The 11,720-nt window shown below is 55.0% G+C and overlaps 1 protein-coding gene across 1 annotated transcript; it reads right to left on the reverse strand.

Annotated features, from left to right (window-relative positions):
- Nucleotides 1-493: 493 nt before the first annotated feature.
- On the reverse strand, nt 494-9,342 carry LOC149851662 (uncharacterized; the record flags this gene model as incomplete). The annotated part of the gene is made up of 6 exons (XM_090030523.1): nt 9,249-9,342; nt 8,543-8,568; nt 7,735-7,972; nt 7,442-7,609; nt 3,458-3,805; nt 494-1,023 (listed from the first exon to the last, which is right to left on the reverse strand). Coding segments are annotated over exons 1-6 (1,404 nt in total), but the record flags the coding sequence as incomplete, so codon positions are not given.
- Between the last annotated feature and the right edge of the window lie 2,378 nt (nt 9,343-11,720).

An 11,720-nucleotide genomic window follows, 5' to 3' on the forward strand; every position in this document is an offset into this window, starting at 1 on the left:
AGACCTTCAGCTCAACTGCTATAAGTCATTCAAGACCGAGGAGAGGGGGATTGCCCTTCCTGGTAAGTACAACCACCCGAGCCGAAACCAGTCATGGTATCTCTCCTGCCAGTGAGTTTTGTTCTGTTTGTTTGTTTAAAGCCATATGTGGCCCTACAATGGGCAAACATCCTCCACCCCCACCAGGGGCCTCAGGTATTTCCGAAGTCTTCTGACAGGCAGCCTATGTGCAGGCGCAAGCCGGGAGGCTTGGGCTTTGGATGCCCCCAAGTTTTGCCTGCCCTCGGCCATATGGGTGCAGAAGCAAGTTAGGGAGTAGCCTCCCATTTCCATAAAGTGGGCTTTAAGCCCCAACACCCCGACAGGTACTAACTAAGCTATGGCAGGAGAACAGACATCCCCAGGGACACTTAAGGAAAACTGCATGCTTGGACCCTGCCAGGTAAGTGTGTGTCTGTGCAATGGGCTCTCTCGGGCCAGTGGTGTCACCTACCTGGTAATCCTTGGCAGCCTCCTGGATGGGGAGCACTGTGTGACCGCGGTGAGCCTGGGACTCCCTGCAGATCACACAGATTGCTTCCCCGTCCTCCTCACAGAAGAGCTTGAGTTTCTCCTCGTGCTCCACACACTGATTCTCCATCTTCTCCTTTCCTGGCTTCAGACTCTGCTCTTTAATCTTCTCCACCAGGGTTTTGAGCTGCGTGTTGAGCCGGGAGCTCCCAACCTGGAACTCTGCTCTGCAGCTGGGACAGGAAACGGTGTCCCCTGAGCCACGGACACGGTCCTCACAGTATCGGGTGATGCAGGCTCGGCAGAAGTTGTGTCCATACCCAATGGTCACCGGCTCCTGCAGGAGGTCCAGGCAGATGGCGCAGGCGGCCTCTTCATCCATGTCCTGTCCTGGAGGGTCTGAGGCTGCACGGCCCCGGCTTCTGCTGATTCTTCTTCCTGCTCCGTGCAGGCTGGGCCCATCCTGGGTGGTGCCTCCCTGAGCGCAACAGCTCATTTCCTGCAAGTCAGCTTCTAAGAAAAGAGAGGAGGGGCTGAGGGGCCAAGGGGCCAAAGGGAAAGTAAATGGAAGAATTAACCTGAGTGGAGAGAAAGGAGGGGTGAGGGCAAGGGAGCAATAGAAGCAGGGAGGAGGACAGCTGATGAGACAGGGCGTTCACAGGCAGGGGGGCAGAGATGAGAAACCCCCCGACTCACAAACACATAGGAAACAGCTCTGCAGTGTGCCTTCACCATGGTGCAAGATTTTAAAAATGTCAGTTCATTTTGGAGGGCAATGCTTAAGACTGACAAGGGCAGAGGATGATCACAGGTTCTCATCTGGCCTGTGGCAGAGGGAGCTGCTGAAACACCAGAGTCCCTTGGAGCCATCGTGACACTAACAGGATCCATCAGCCTTCCCAGGCGTTACAGAGAGCTGGGTCCAGCACCCAGACAAGGGAAGTGAGCCCAGACCTCGAGCCTTTGGGCAGGAACCAGCCTATCACAGGGCTGTCCCCTTCATTTCTCCCTGTCAACCCCTGCATAACTGTCCTCACCTTATGGGACCTCTGCCAGCTGTGATGCCCCTGACCTGAAGGCATTTGTTATCACCCCAGGTGCACCCCAGGTCTGTGGAAGAGGGGCTAGCTGATAGCCTTTACAAACTGGATCAGAGCTTAGCAATCCCAGCATGGGGGCCAGCATGCGGCACGTTATAGCATTTTGCTTGGCACGTGTGCCTCAAGTCTGACAGTGGGAAAGGGGCTATGTCAGTACTGCCACAGCAAGGACAGCGTATATCTTGGCTCCCGTACCATCTGTCCCTGGCACCCCAATATCTTACAAGGTCAGGTTGTGGATGTGGCGGGCCAGTAGGGGGCGCTCCTGCGTTGAGCCGCCCACCTCCCTGCGCCTGACCACCTTCCAGGCTCCGAATGCCTCCCTAGGGGCGCCTTATATCCAGCCGACCCCCTTCCCGGAGCACACTCGCTAACCTGGGGCTAACGTAGCCACCACCGCCCCAAGAAGGGACTCTCTTGACCCTGTGTCCTCGGGGAAACACAGGCCTAAAGTCCTTGACCCAGTACAGGCACTTGGGACACTTCCCCAAGTCAGGGGCAAAAATGGAAGTCTCCATTAGTACTCAGACCTCAGGGGTCTCTTAGGCATAATTTAGACCCACCCCTCAAGAAGTCTCCCACACCAGTCAAAAAGGAGAACTTTATTGGTTACAGGGGTAGGGTGAAAATAGGGTACAAGATTGAGCAATATCCTAGAAATCCTAAAGAGCAAACAGTCTGGCTAAGGTAGCCTTTTGGTCACGCATCTGAGTTACTGCCAGCTAAATATCTAATCAGATCTCGAGTAGCTTACTCACAAGCATCTTCCAAAGGCAGGTGAAGATTCCCTCTGGAGGCAGGCCATTTCTAGCTCGTGAGTTTTGGGGGAGAGAGCCAGCTTCAGTTGGTAAAGTTCCTCTGAGTCCCTCGCATGGCTGCTGCCCCTCCTCCTGGGCAGTCTTAATTTATATAGCGCCTGTGACCTCATTCACTGGTCCAGTGTGGGCCAGCTCCGCTTGGCTGTTGGCCAACCAATTTGAAATACATCACTAGATGCTGGGCAGACTGCAGCCCACCAGGTAGAAGCCCCTCACCCAGGTACCTGATACCAGTCAGGTGGGCAGAGGGAGCAGGTTTCCCCCCTCCCTCAGGACTGTAGTCAGCTCAGGTTACCTAAAGAGATAGGATAAGAGTGTGTCTCCTCTGCTGGGCCCATCCTAATCACATTGTCACAGCACAGAGATTTTGGGGAGAAACCAAGGTGGCTTCCTGCCACACTGGGTTTAGGACTCTTGTGTCTGCATCCATATGCATGAAAAGTTCCCCCCCTCCCCACAGCTCACTTTCTCTAAGAGTGGGGCATCGTTATGCAAGGCACAGGGTTTGCCTCTCGCCTCAAAATCAATATATGAAAAATCAAATCAAAATCAATATATCCAACATATGTACAAATATCAAAATATATCCAATTTAATCAAAACTGCATAAAGATCAATATAATCTGGAAAGATATCAGCCAAAACAATCCTTGCCTCTCGCATTGTTCCTGGACCATATCCATAGCATCCCTCTCCCACCACCAGTACATATGACATGTTCATCAAATGAAGTGTTAAAAAGTCTGTCACACTGAAACCTTCTGCTCCAGCCTCATGGTCCTCCCCTGGTGTGCTCCAGCCCCCAAAATCCACAGGCTATCCTGAGGTAAGAATGTAAATGGAAAACCGTCCTGGGCTGCTCTGAGGAAATAAATCCCTCTCCTCTCCCAGGGAGTGCCCACTGCAGGAACTGGAGGTGGAGTTGGGATTCTGGGGACTGGCGAGTGAACTAGCATCTGCTTCCATTAAGCCCTCCAGCCCCAGTCAGTGCACTACGGGCAGGCCCAAACTTTAGCAGGAGTAACCCACCTGTGACCTGCAGCTCCAGCAGAGCCTCTTCAGAGGAGACCTCAGCCTGGAAGAAGCAGGTGTACTGCCCGTGGTAGGAGGGGCGCACCCCGTGTATTCTCAGGGAGACGCTCCCAGAGGTGATGTTGTCCTTCAAGAGCTGAGTCCTCCCGACATACTCCGGCATCTGCTCTCCAGGCTGATCCTGCCTGTCAGAGTACAGGTGCATGTATGGAGAGAAGCGGGACTGGACGCACCGCACCTCCATGCTCTCCGTGCTCATTGCAGGGGAGAGGCGGCAAGGAAGGACCGCGACTTCTCCCACAGAGGCAACAACTGGCCGGTCCGGTGCAATCACTCTGAACTGGGCTGGGGAAGAGTGCAAGAACAGAGGGAAATGAAACTGGACAGAAGCTATGAACTCTGTCAATGCAGCTTCAACAGCAGCATAAGATAAAGGAGAACATAGCCAAACATGCACGCAGAGCAGCCTGGCCGGAGCAGGCAGAGGATGTGGTGGTCCAGTAACAGGTGCTCCTGCATTGAACTGCCCACCTCCCTGCGCCCGACCACCTTCCAGGCTCCAAATGCCTCCCTAGGGGCGCCTTATGCTCAGCTGACCCCTCTCCTGGAGCACACTTGCTAGTCTGGGGGTAACGTCGCCCCCACCACCCCGAGAAGGGACTGTCTCGGCCCTGTGTCCTCAGGGAAACACAGGCCTAATAGTCCAATGGGTACTCGACCCGGTACAGGCACTTGGGGCACTTCCCCAAGTCAGGGGGGAAAAAGTAAAGTCTCCCTTAGTCCGCAGACCTAAGGGGTCTCTTAGGAGTAATTTAGACCCACCCCTCAATAAGTCTCCCACACCAGTCAAAAAGGAGAACTTTATTGATTGCAAGGGGTAGGGGAAACTAGGGGACAGGATTGAGGAATATCTTAGAAATTCTTAAGAGCAAACAGTGGGGCTGAGGTAGCCTTTTGATCACGCATCTGTGTTACTGCCAGCTAGATATCGAATCAGAGCTCGAGTAGCTGACTCACAAGCATCTTCCAGAGGCCGGTGAAGTTTCCCCTCTGGAATGCAGCCAGCTCAGGTTAGCTAAAGAGACAGCCTCAGGTGTGAATCCTCTGTGCTGGCCCATCTGATCACATTGTCACAGGGCAGAGATTTTGGGGAGAAACCAAGGTGGCTTTCTGCCACAGAGGACAGCTCAGCCTCCCTCTGCAGTGGGTCAGCTCTCTGGCCCTGGGTCCAGCAGGGACAAAGGAGAGGGGACAGGGCCCTGCACATGCATCGACAGGACGGGCCAGGTATATGTTGGGGGAGGCCCAGGCCTGGGTCTTCCAGCCGCACCTCAGCCCACAGGCTTTAGGGGAGAGTCCCAGGCCCTGCCGGCTGGCCACATTTCACTATGCATCCCAGCCATGGATTCAATTTCCTGAGTCAGAGGCCAGGGAAAGGCGCCCTTGTAAATCCAGGAGAGACAAATGGTTAGCAGAAAAGACAGACAAAAGGGAGGGCAAGGTGGCACTCTAGGGCATTTATACACAGACCATGAGTCTGCTCCACCATGTTGGAAACCCAGCACGTTGGGGCAGACTTGGTTAATTGAGTCTGCTGGAGCACATAATTCATCTACCTGGAGCTGTATCGGGTGCAGTTGTGCAAGCGGTGCAGCACGCATCAGCACTGAGAAAATGGTGGGCGGTGCAGTTTAAACTAAAATACATTTGATGTGCTTTAGTTCATAGTGCATTGCCAGCATTTTCTTGGCGCTACGCGCTTTTCATTAGTGTGGACTGCTAATTAAAAACACCCGGCGCTGTAGCTGGCACATGTTTAAAAATGTATGTAGAGACCAACTACCTCACATATATGCTCCTGAACAGTAGCTTCTTTGCACCACAGGAATAGCTCCATTATTTTTCCATAGGGAAGAAATTTCATAGATTGCATAGACATCAGGGCTGGAAGGGACCTCGGGAGATCATCGAGTCCAGCCGCCTGCCCAAAGGGCACGAAGTCATCTGGGGTCATAGGATCCCAGCAAGATAAGCATCCAATTTACTCTTGAAGGTGTTCAATGTAGGTGCTTGAACCACCTCCGCTGGCAGACTGCTCCAGACCTTGGGGGCTCGGACAGGAAAGAAATTCTTCCTTATGTCCAGCCTGAAACGGTCTTGCAGGAGTTTGTGACCGTTCGACCTCGTCATCCCTTGGGGCGCTCTGGTGAACAGACGTTCCCCCAGATCCTGGTGGTCACCCCTGAGAAACTTATAGGTGGCCACCAGATCCCCCCTGAACCTACGCTTTTCCAGGCTAAAGAGTCCCATGGCTCTCAGCCTGTCATCATAAGATCTGTTTTCCTGACCTCTGATCATGCGCGTGGCTCTCCTCTGGACTCTCTCAAGCTTCTCCACATCCTTTTTGAATTGTGGAGCCCAAAACTGGACGCAGTTCTCCAGCTGCGGCCTCACCACGGCCGAGTACAAGGGGAGAATGTCATCCCAGGATTTGCTCGAGAAGCATCTATGGATGCAAGCCAGTGTTTTGGTCGCTTTACTAGCCGCAGCATCGCATTGAGGCTCATGTTCATCTTGTGGTCAGTGATGACCCCCAAGTCTCTTTCTTCAGTAGTGCTAACCAACGTAGCACTGCCGAGCCTATAAGGATGCTGCAGGTTTTTCCTCCCAAGGTGGAGAACCTTGCATTTTTCGGTGTTAAACACCATGAGGTTCTCGTCTGCCCATTTGCTGAGCTTGTCCAGGTCAGCCTGGATCACCCGCCTATCTTCTGGCGTGGATGCTTTGCCCCAAAGTTTGGTGTCATCGGCGAACTTGGCCAGTCCACTCCTGACTCCAATGTCCACATCATTAATGAAGAATGCCAGTTTTGCCAAGAGGTGATCATGGGATACCAGATCAAAGGCTTTTTTGAAGTCAAGATATATGACATCAATCTCATCTACCTTGTCCAGGTGATAGGTCACCTGGTCATAGAAGGAAATGAGATTGGTCAAACAAGACTTACCCGCAACAAACCCGTGCTGGCCATCCCTTAGGATGTTGGCGTCAGCCAGTCCATTAAGGATGGCCTCTTTAATAAACTTTTCTTAGATCTTCCCCAGGATAGAAGTCAGGCTAATGGGCCTATAGTTAGCCGGATCCACATTCCTCCCTTTCTTGAAAATAGGCACCACATTGGCCTTCTTGCAGTCTTTGAACACTACATCAGAGCACCAGGAGTTTTTGAAATCCGTGCCAGGGCTGGGCTATGACGCTCGCCAGCTCCTTGAGTACCCTGGGGTGCAGATTGTCACGGTCGGTTGACTTGAAGGTATCCAGCTTCTCAAGATATTCCTTCATGAGGTCAGCATTCATGGAGGGCAGGGGATCTCCCTCACCCAGACCGTCCTGCCCGGTAGCAGGCATGGACAATGAGTGAATGCTAAGTGCTGGCATTTTCCAAGGTGAGCCTTGTGTCTAGCCTTGTGAGCTGTGAGTCTAAACAGGCTGTGACCCACTGATCCAAGGAGCCCCCTGCCCTGCCTTCTGCCTGACATCAGACGACTGTGGCTCACACCCTGTAGCCAAGGGAGAGACAGACCTGAGACGTGAACTCAGGGGCTGCAAGAGGCTCATCGCAGACTGAACTGGAGGCATGACTAGGGACAAGGGGAAGCGCCCAGTGGTAGGAGATGCCATGGAGAAGACCTCTAACCAGCAGAGGGAATTGGGTAGGAAGGGGAGGGAAGAGGCCGGGGCTGGGCTGGCTCTGGGGAGGAGGGTGAAGCCGAGATGACAGGAGCAGGAGCGGGGCTGGCACAGACCTGCAGGGAGGCTGTGCAGAAGGAAGCTCCTTGCCCACCCTGGGCCGTGCCGGGTCCAGTGCGGATGGCTGGGGGCAGGGCGATGGGTCACATCTCTGACCCTGTCGGGACCCCTGGGCAATGGATCTCTGCATGACAGCATGCAGCAAACGCCACGAGGAAGCAGGGGTCCTACCTGCCACCAGACGGTGAACCTGGAGAGTGATGAGCAGAGCGATACAGCCGGGCAGAGAGGGGCTGGCTGAGGGGCTGAAGAAGAAGGAAACCTCCCTTTTCATGGCAGTGTGGCCTGGGAAGCAGAGAAAAGCACAAGCGCAGCCTGAGTATGCCCAGGGCTGTGATGCTGGTGCCAGGGCAGCAGGCGGGATGGTGCCAAGGGAAGGGGCTCTCCAGAGGCACCCGCCTGGGCAGTGCCACACAGCAGCAAGGCGCACCCCACAGCAGGAGCCGGCAGGTACGAGCATCTGCGCCCCGAGCTACCCCGCCTGGGACAAGGGCCCTGCTCTGGGCTGTGGGTGGGAACCAGATGTCGTGGGTGTACACATATTGAAAAGGGCTCTGCAGAGCCATTAAAACAGATCACATTGCCAGGAGTTAAGATGGCAGCGATGGACGGCTTGGGGAAGGGATAGCCCTGATCACACAGCAGGGATGGATCTGGTCTCAGGATGCCCCTTCTCAGGCTCCCTTCGCCCCCGTGGTTATCTCAGGGCAGGGACAGGCTTCTTAATGTAGAACAGCTGTGGCACATGCTGGAGGACATCATGCAGGGCAGTGGTGGCCACCACCTTTTTGCTGAAGTGCCACTAGTTAGACCCAGACCTTCCCTGAATGCTGCTCTGATCCCTGTGATGCCCGTGTCTCTGCCTCCGTCCCAGCACCTCCCCTTACCTCGCACCCAGATGAGCATGCCAAACGCAGCCAGTGCCCCTGCCCCTCGTGGCACTCACGCACAGGATGCCCACACTAGTGTAGGGAAACAGGCAGGGGCACCTCTGCAGACCCACAGCCAGCTGTGGGGGGCTCAGGTGTGAGCAGTCATGGCCATCACGCAGGGACCCTCTTGGCTAAGTCTGTGCCAGTCCCACAGTCCTGGGAAGGACTCTGGGAAAAGGGGTGCTGAGGGGAGAAGGCAGCAGAGATGCGGTGACTCTGTCTCATCACAGGATCAAAGCCCATGTGTGGGGCACCGCGGTGGTGGGAGAAGTGGTTGCAGGCAGCACACCTCTCCACGGAAGGGGCTTGCAGTCACCGATATAGGGTCAGGATCTCTCACCTGCGTGTCCTCAGACTCTTCCAATCCTGCAATCAAGAGCAGAGAGGTGAGGATTCACACAGCAGAGACACCACAGCAGGACCCAGCGCAGACACGGGCCAGCCCTGCGGTCCCCAATGGCCGAACCCCTGGGGCTGCCTGGAGCTGGGGCAAGGGGGAGTCTGGGCTGCAGCATCTGCACTCAGGTCCCTGCAGCAGCCGGGGGAGAATTGAAACCCCCACGACTCAGGGGGGCCCAGAGGAAAGGTCCCTCAGCAGCACCAATCCTGCCCCACTGGCCTGGCCCAGAGGAGGGGGCCATGGTCCTTTCTGGGAGAGGAGATGTTGGCATCACATTGCAGCCTACCAGGGGAGTTGGTGTCACCGTGGAGCCGTGACTTCTCTGTGACCTGGTGTCTGGGGCCTCAGTTCTCAGCCCTCCCTTCCCCGCAGCCCAGACTTGCCCCTCTGCGTGTCTGGGTGCTTGTGTCCCACCGTCGTTATCTCACAACTGCACACACACGCCTGGGACAACTCCAGCCAGGCCCGCCCATAGGCCTCATCCCCACAGCACCCAGCTTGGCCTGGTCTCACCGCAGATTAGGGCTGACGAAGCAGCATCCCCCCCTCGGCTTTTTCTGACCTGTGTCCCGACACTCATCCCCTGATGGGCTTCACTCACTGGAACAGGAATTTTACACCACCCCAAATCTTCCTGTGATCCCACCTCTCGCATCCAAGATGGACAACAGATATTTCAGCAATTCCTCCCCAGCTGGGTCTGTGGACTGAGATATGAGGCCATGGGTCCTCATGGCCATGCGGGGGTTATTGCCTGGAAATGTGGAGTATTGCTGTAGAAAACAAAGGAACAAGAGGAGTCTTGCCTGTAAGATAGCAAGGTTGGAGCTGTGGGGCAACAGGGCGCTCAGGAGTCCAGGTCTTAGAGGACATTATCTGGTCTCCCAGCGGCGTGGTGCAGTCACCTGCCCTGGAGATCTTCAAGAGGAGACTGGACACACACCTTGCTGGGTTATTTGACCCCACCAGTCTTTCCTGCCCAGAGTGTGGCAGAAATGCCACCATCTGTGTCTCTGCCCAGGAATCTGTCCCCGTCAGCTGGGGACACTGGGTCGAATTCCTAAGGGAGGTGGGATTTTCCTCCCTGCCTATGGGACATAAGCCTGGTGCCTAAGGTGTGGACCCTCTGGTCACTTGAGTAGGGGGAAGGAAAAGCCCCTGCTCATCTGCCCAGTTAACCAGTGATGCTCTTTGAATTGGTTGGCTAGTTGCCAACACTGCTGGCTTCTATTGGACTGGGCTGCTGAGGTCAGAAAGGCAATATAAGGGCCTGGTCCAGAAAGAAGAGGAGGAGAAGCCATTTTTCCAGTATTGACACATGCCTCAGGACACAGGGAGAGAGTCTGATCCATCTGAAATGCTCTCTCTCTGGAAATCTCCAAGCCAGATCTCTACCATCTTCTGCATGATACTTGTAAGTGTTTCTAGAGAGCTAGTCAGCTCACAGTGATGCAATCGCGTGTCAAACAGCTACCTCAGCCAGACTGTTTCGCTCAGTGGTAATCCCTTGATGATGCTCTACCTCTTACCCCATTCTACCTCATCCTGGCAGGAGCAGTAAAGTTCTCCTTTGTGACTGGTGTAGGAGAGTTATTAGAGGAGTGGATTTAATTAGGCATAGGAGGTCCCTTGGGTCTGCAGACTAAGGGAGACTATTTTTGGCCCCCAACTTGGGGAGGTACCCCAAGTTCTTGTATTGGGTTGAGTACCTGTAGGAGCATTAGGCCTGTGTTTCCCTGAGGACACAGGATCTAGACAGTCCCTTCTCGGGGTGGTGGCATCAAATGTTACCCCTGGACTCTGCGGTGGGGCTCAAAGGGGGTCTGCCAGGGCTATAGGCGCCCCTGGAGAGACACGTGGAGTCCAGAAGATGGATGGGCATAGTGAGGTGGGAGGCTCAATACAGAAGCTCCCCCTATTGGCCCGCCACAGTGTCCCCCAGATCTGCATGGGGTGGGGAGGGCAGGCTGCAGCTGTGGGCTGGAGCAAGGCTGTTCTCGGTGGTAGCTGTGCTCAGACCAGGCACCAGTGGCACTGGGAGGGGCTGAAGCCACCCCAAATTTCGTTGCAGCTGCATTCCCAGTACCACTGCTGTGCATCCGCCGGGTGCAGCCCTGGCTCTTCCCAGTGCACGGCTGGAGGTGGGGCATTTGGGGTGCCTGCAGCCCCTCCCAGCACTGCTGGGACCTGCTTCAAGCCCCCCCGCCCAAGAACAGCCCCATGCAGCCGCAGCTCCAGCCCGTCCTCCCCACACTGATCTGGCGGCACACGCCCCCCCTCATACCCTCCCAGGGTACAAGCAGCAGTGGAACCACCTCAGCTGGGCATTGCCTGCCATTGCCCCTGCCCCCTCTCTCACCATCGGGGTGTTGATCTTCCTCCCACACATCCTTCCCCTTCCCCCTCCCCTTTAGCCACAACGGACTTAGCAGCTGGAGGCAGCTGTATCGGATAACAGATCAGTATCAGCCAGATTTCATAGATTTCATAGACATTAGGGCTGGAAGGGACCTCGGGAGATCATTGAGTCCAGCCCCCTGCTCAAAGGGCAGGAAGTCAGCTGGGGTCATAGGATCCCAGCAAGATAAGCATCCAATTTACTCTTGAAGGTGTTCAATGTAGGTGCTTGAACCACCTCCGCTGGCAGACTGTTCCAGACCTTGGGGGCTCGGACAGTAAAGAAATTCTTCCTTATGTCCAGCCTGAAACGGTCTTGCAGGAGTTTGTGACCGTTCGACCTCGTCATCCCTTGGGGCGCTCTGGTGAACAGACGTTCCCCCAGATCCTGGTGGTCACCCCTGAGAAACTTATAGGTGGCCATCAGATCACCCCTGAGCCTGTGCTTTTCCAGGCTAAAGAGTCCCATGGCTCTCAGCCTGTCATCGTAAGATCTGTTTTCCTGACCTCTGATCATGCGTGTGGCTCTCCTCTGGACTCTCTCAAGCTTCTCCACATCCTTTTTGAATTGTGGAGCCCAAAACTGGACGCAGTACTCCAGCTGCGGCCTCACCAAGGCCGAGTAGAAAGGGAGAATGTCGTCCCAGGATTTGCTCGAGAAGCATCTATGGATGCACGCCAGCGATTTTGGTCGCTTTACTAGCCGCAGCATCGCATTGCA

This window comes from Crocodylus siamensis, unplaced genomic scaffold (assembly GCF_052110815.1).
Source record: "Crocodylus siamensis isolate JL-2025a unplaced genomic scaffold, ASM5211081v1 HiC_scaffold_565, whole genome shotgun sequence".
Taxonomy (NCBI): domain Eukaryota; kingdom Metazoa; phylum Chordata; order Crocodylia; family Crocodylidae; genus Crocodylus; species Crocodylus siamensis.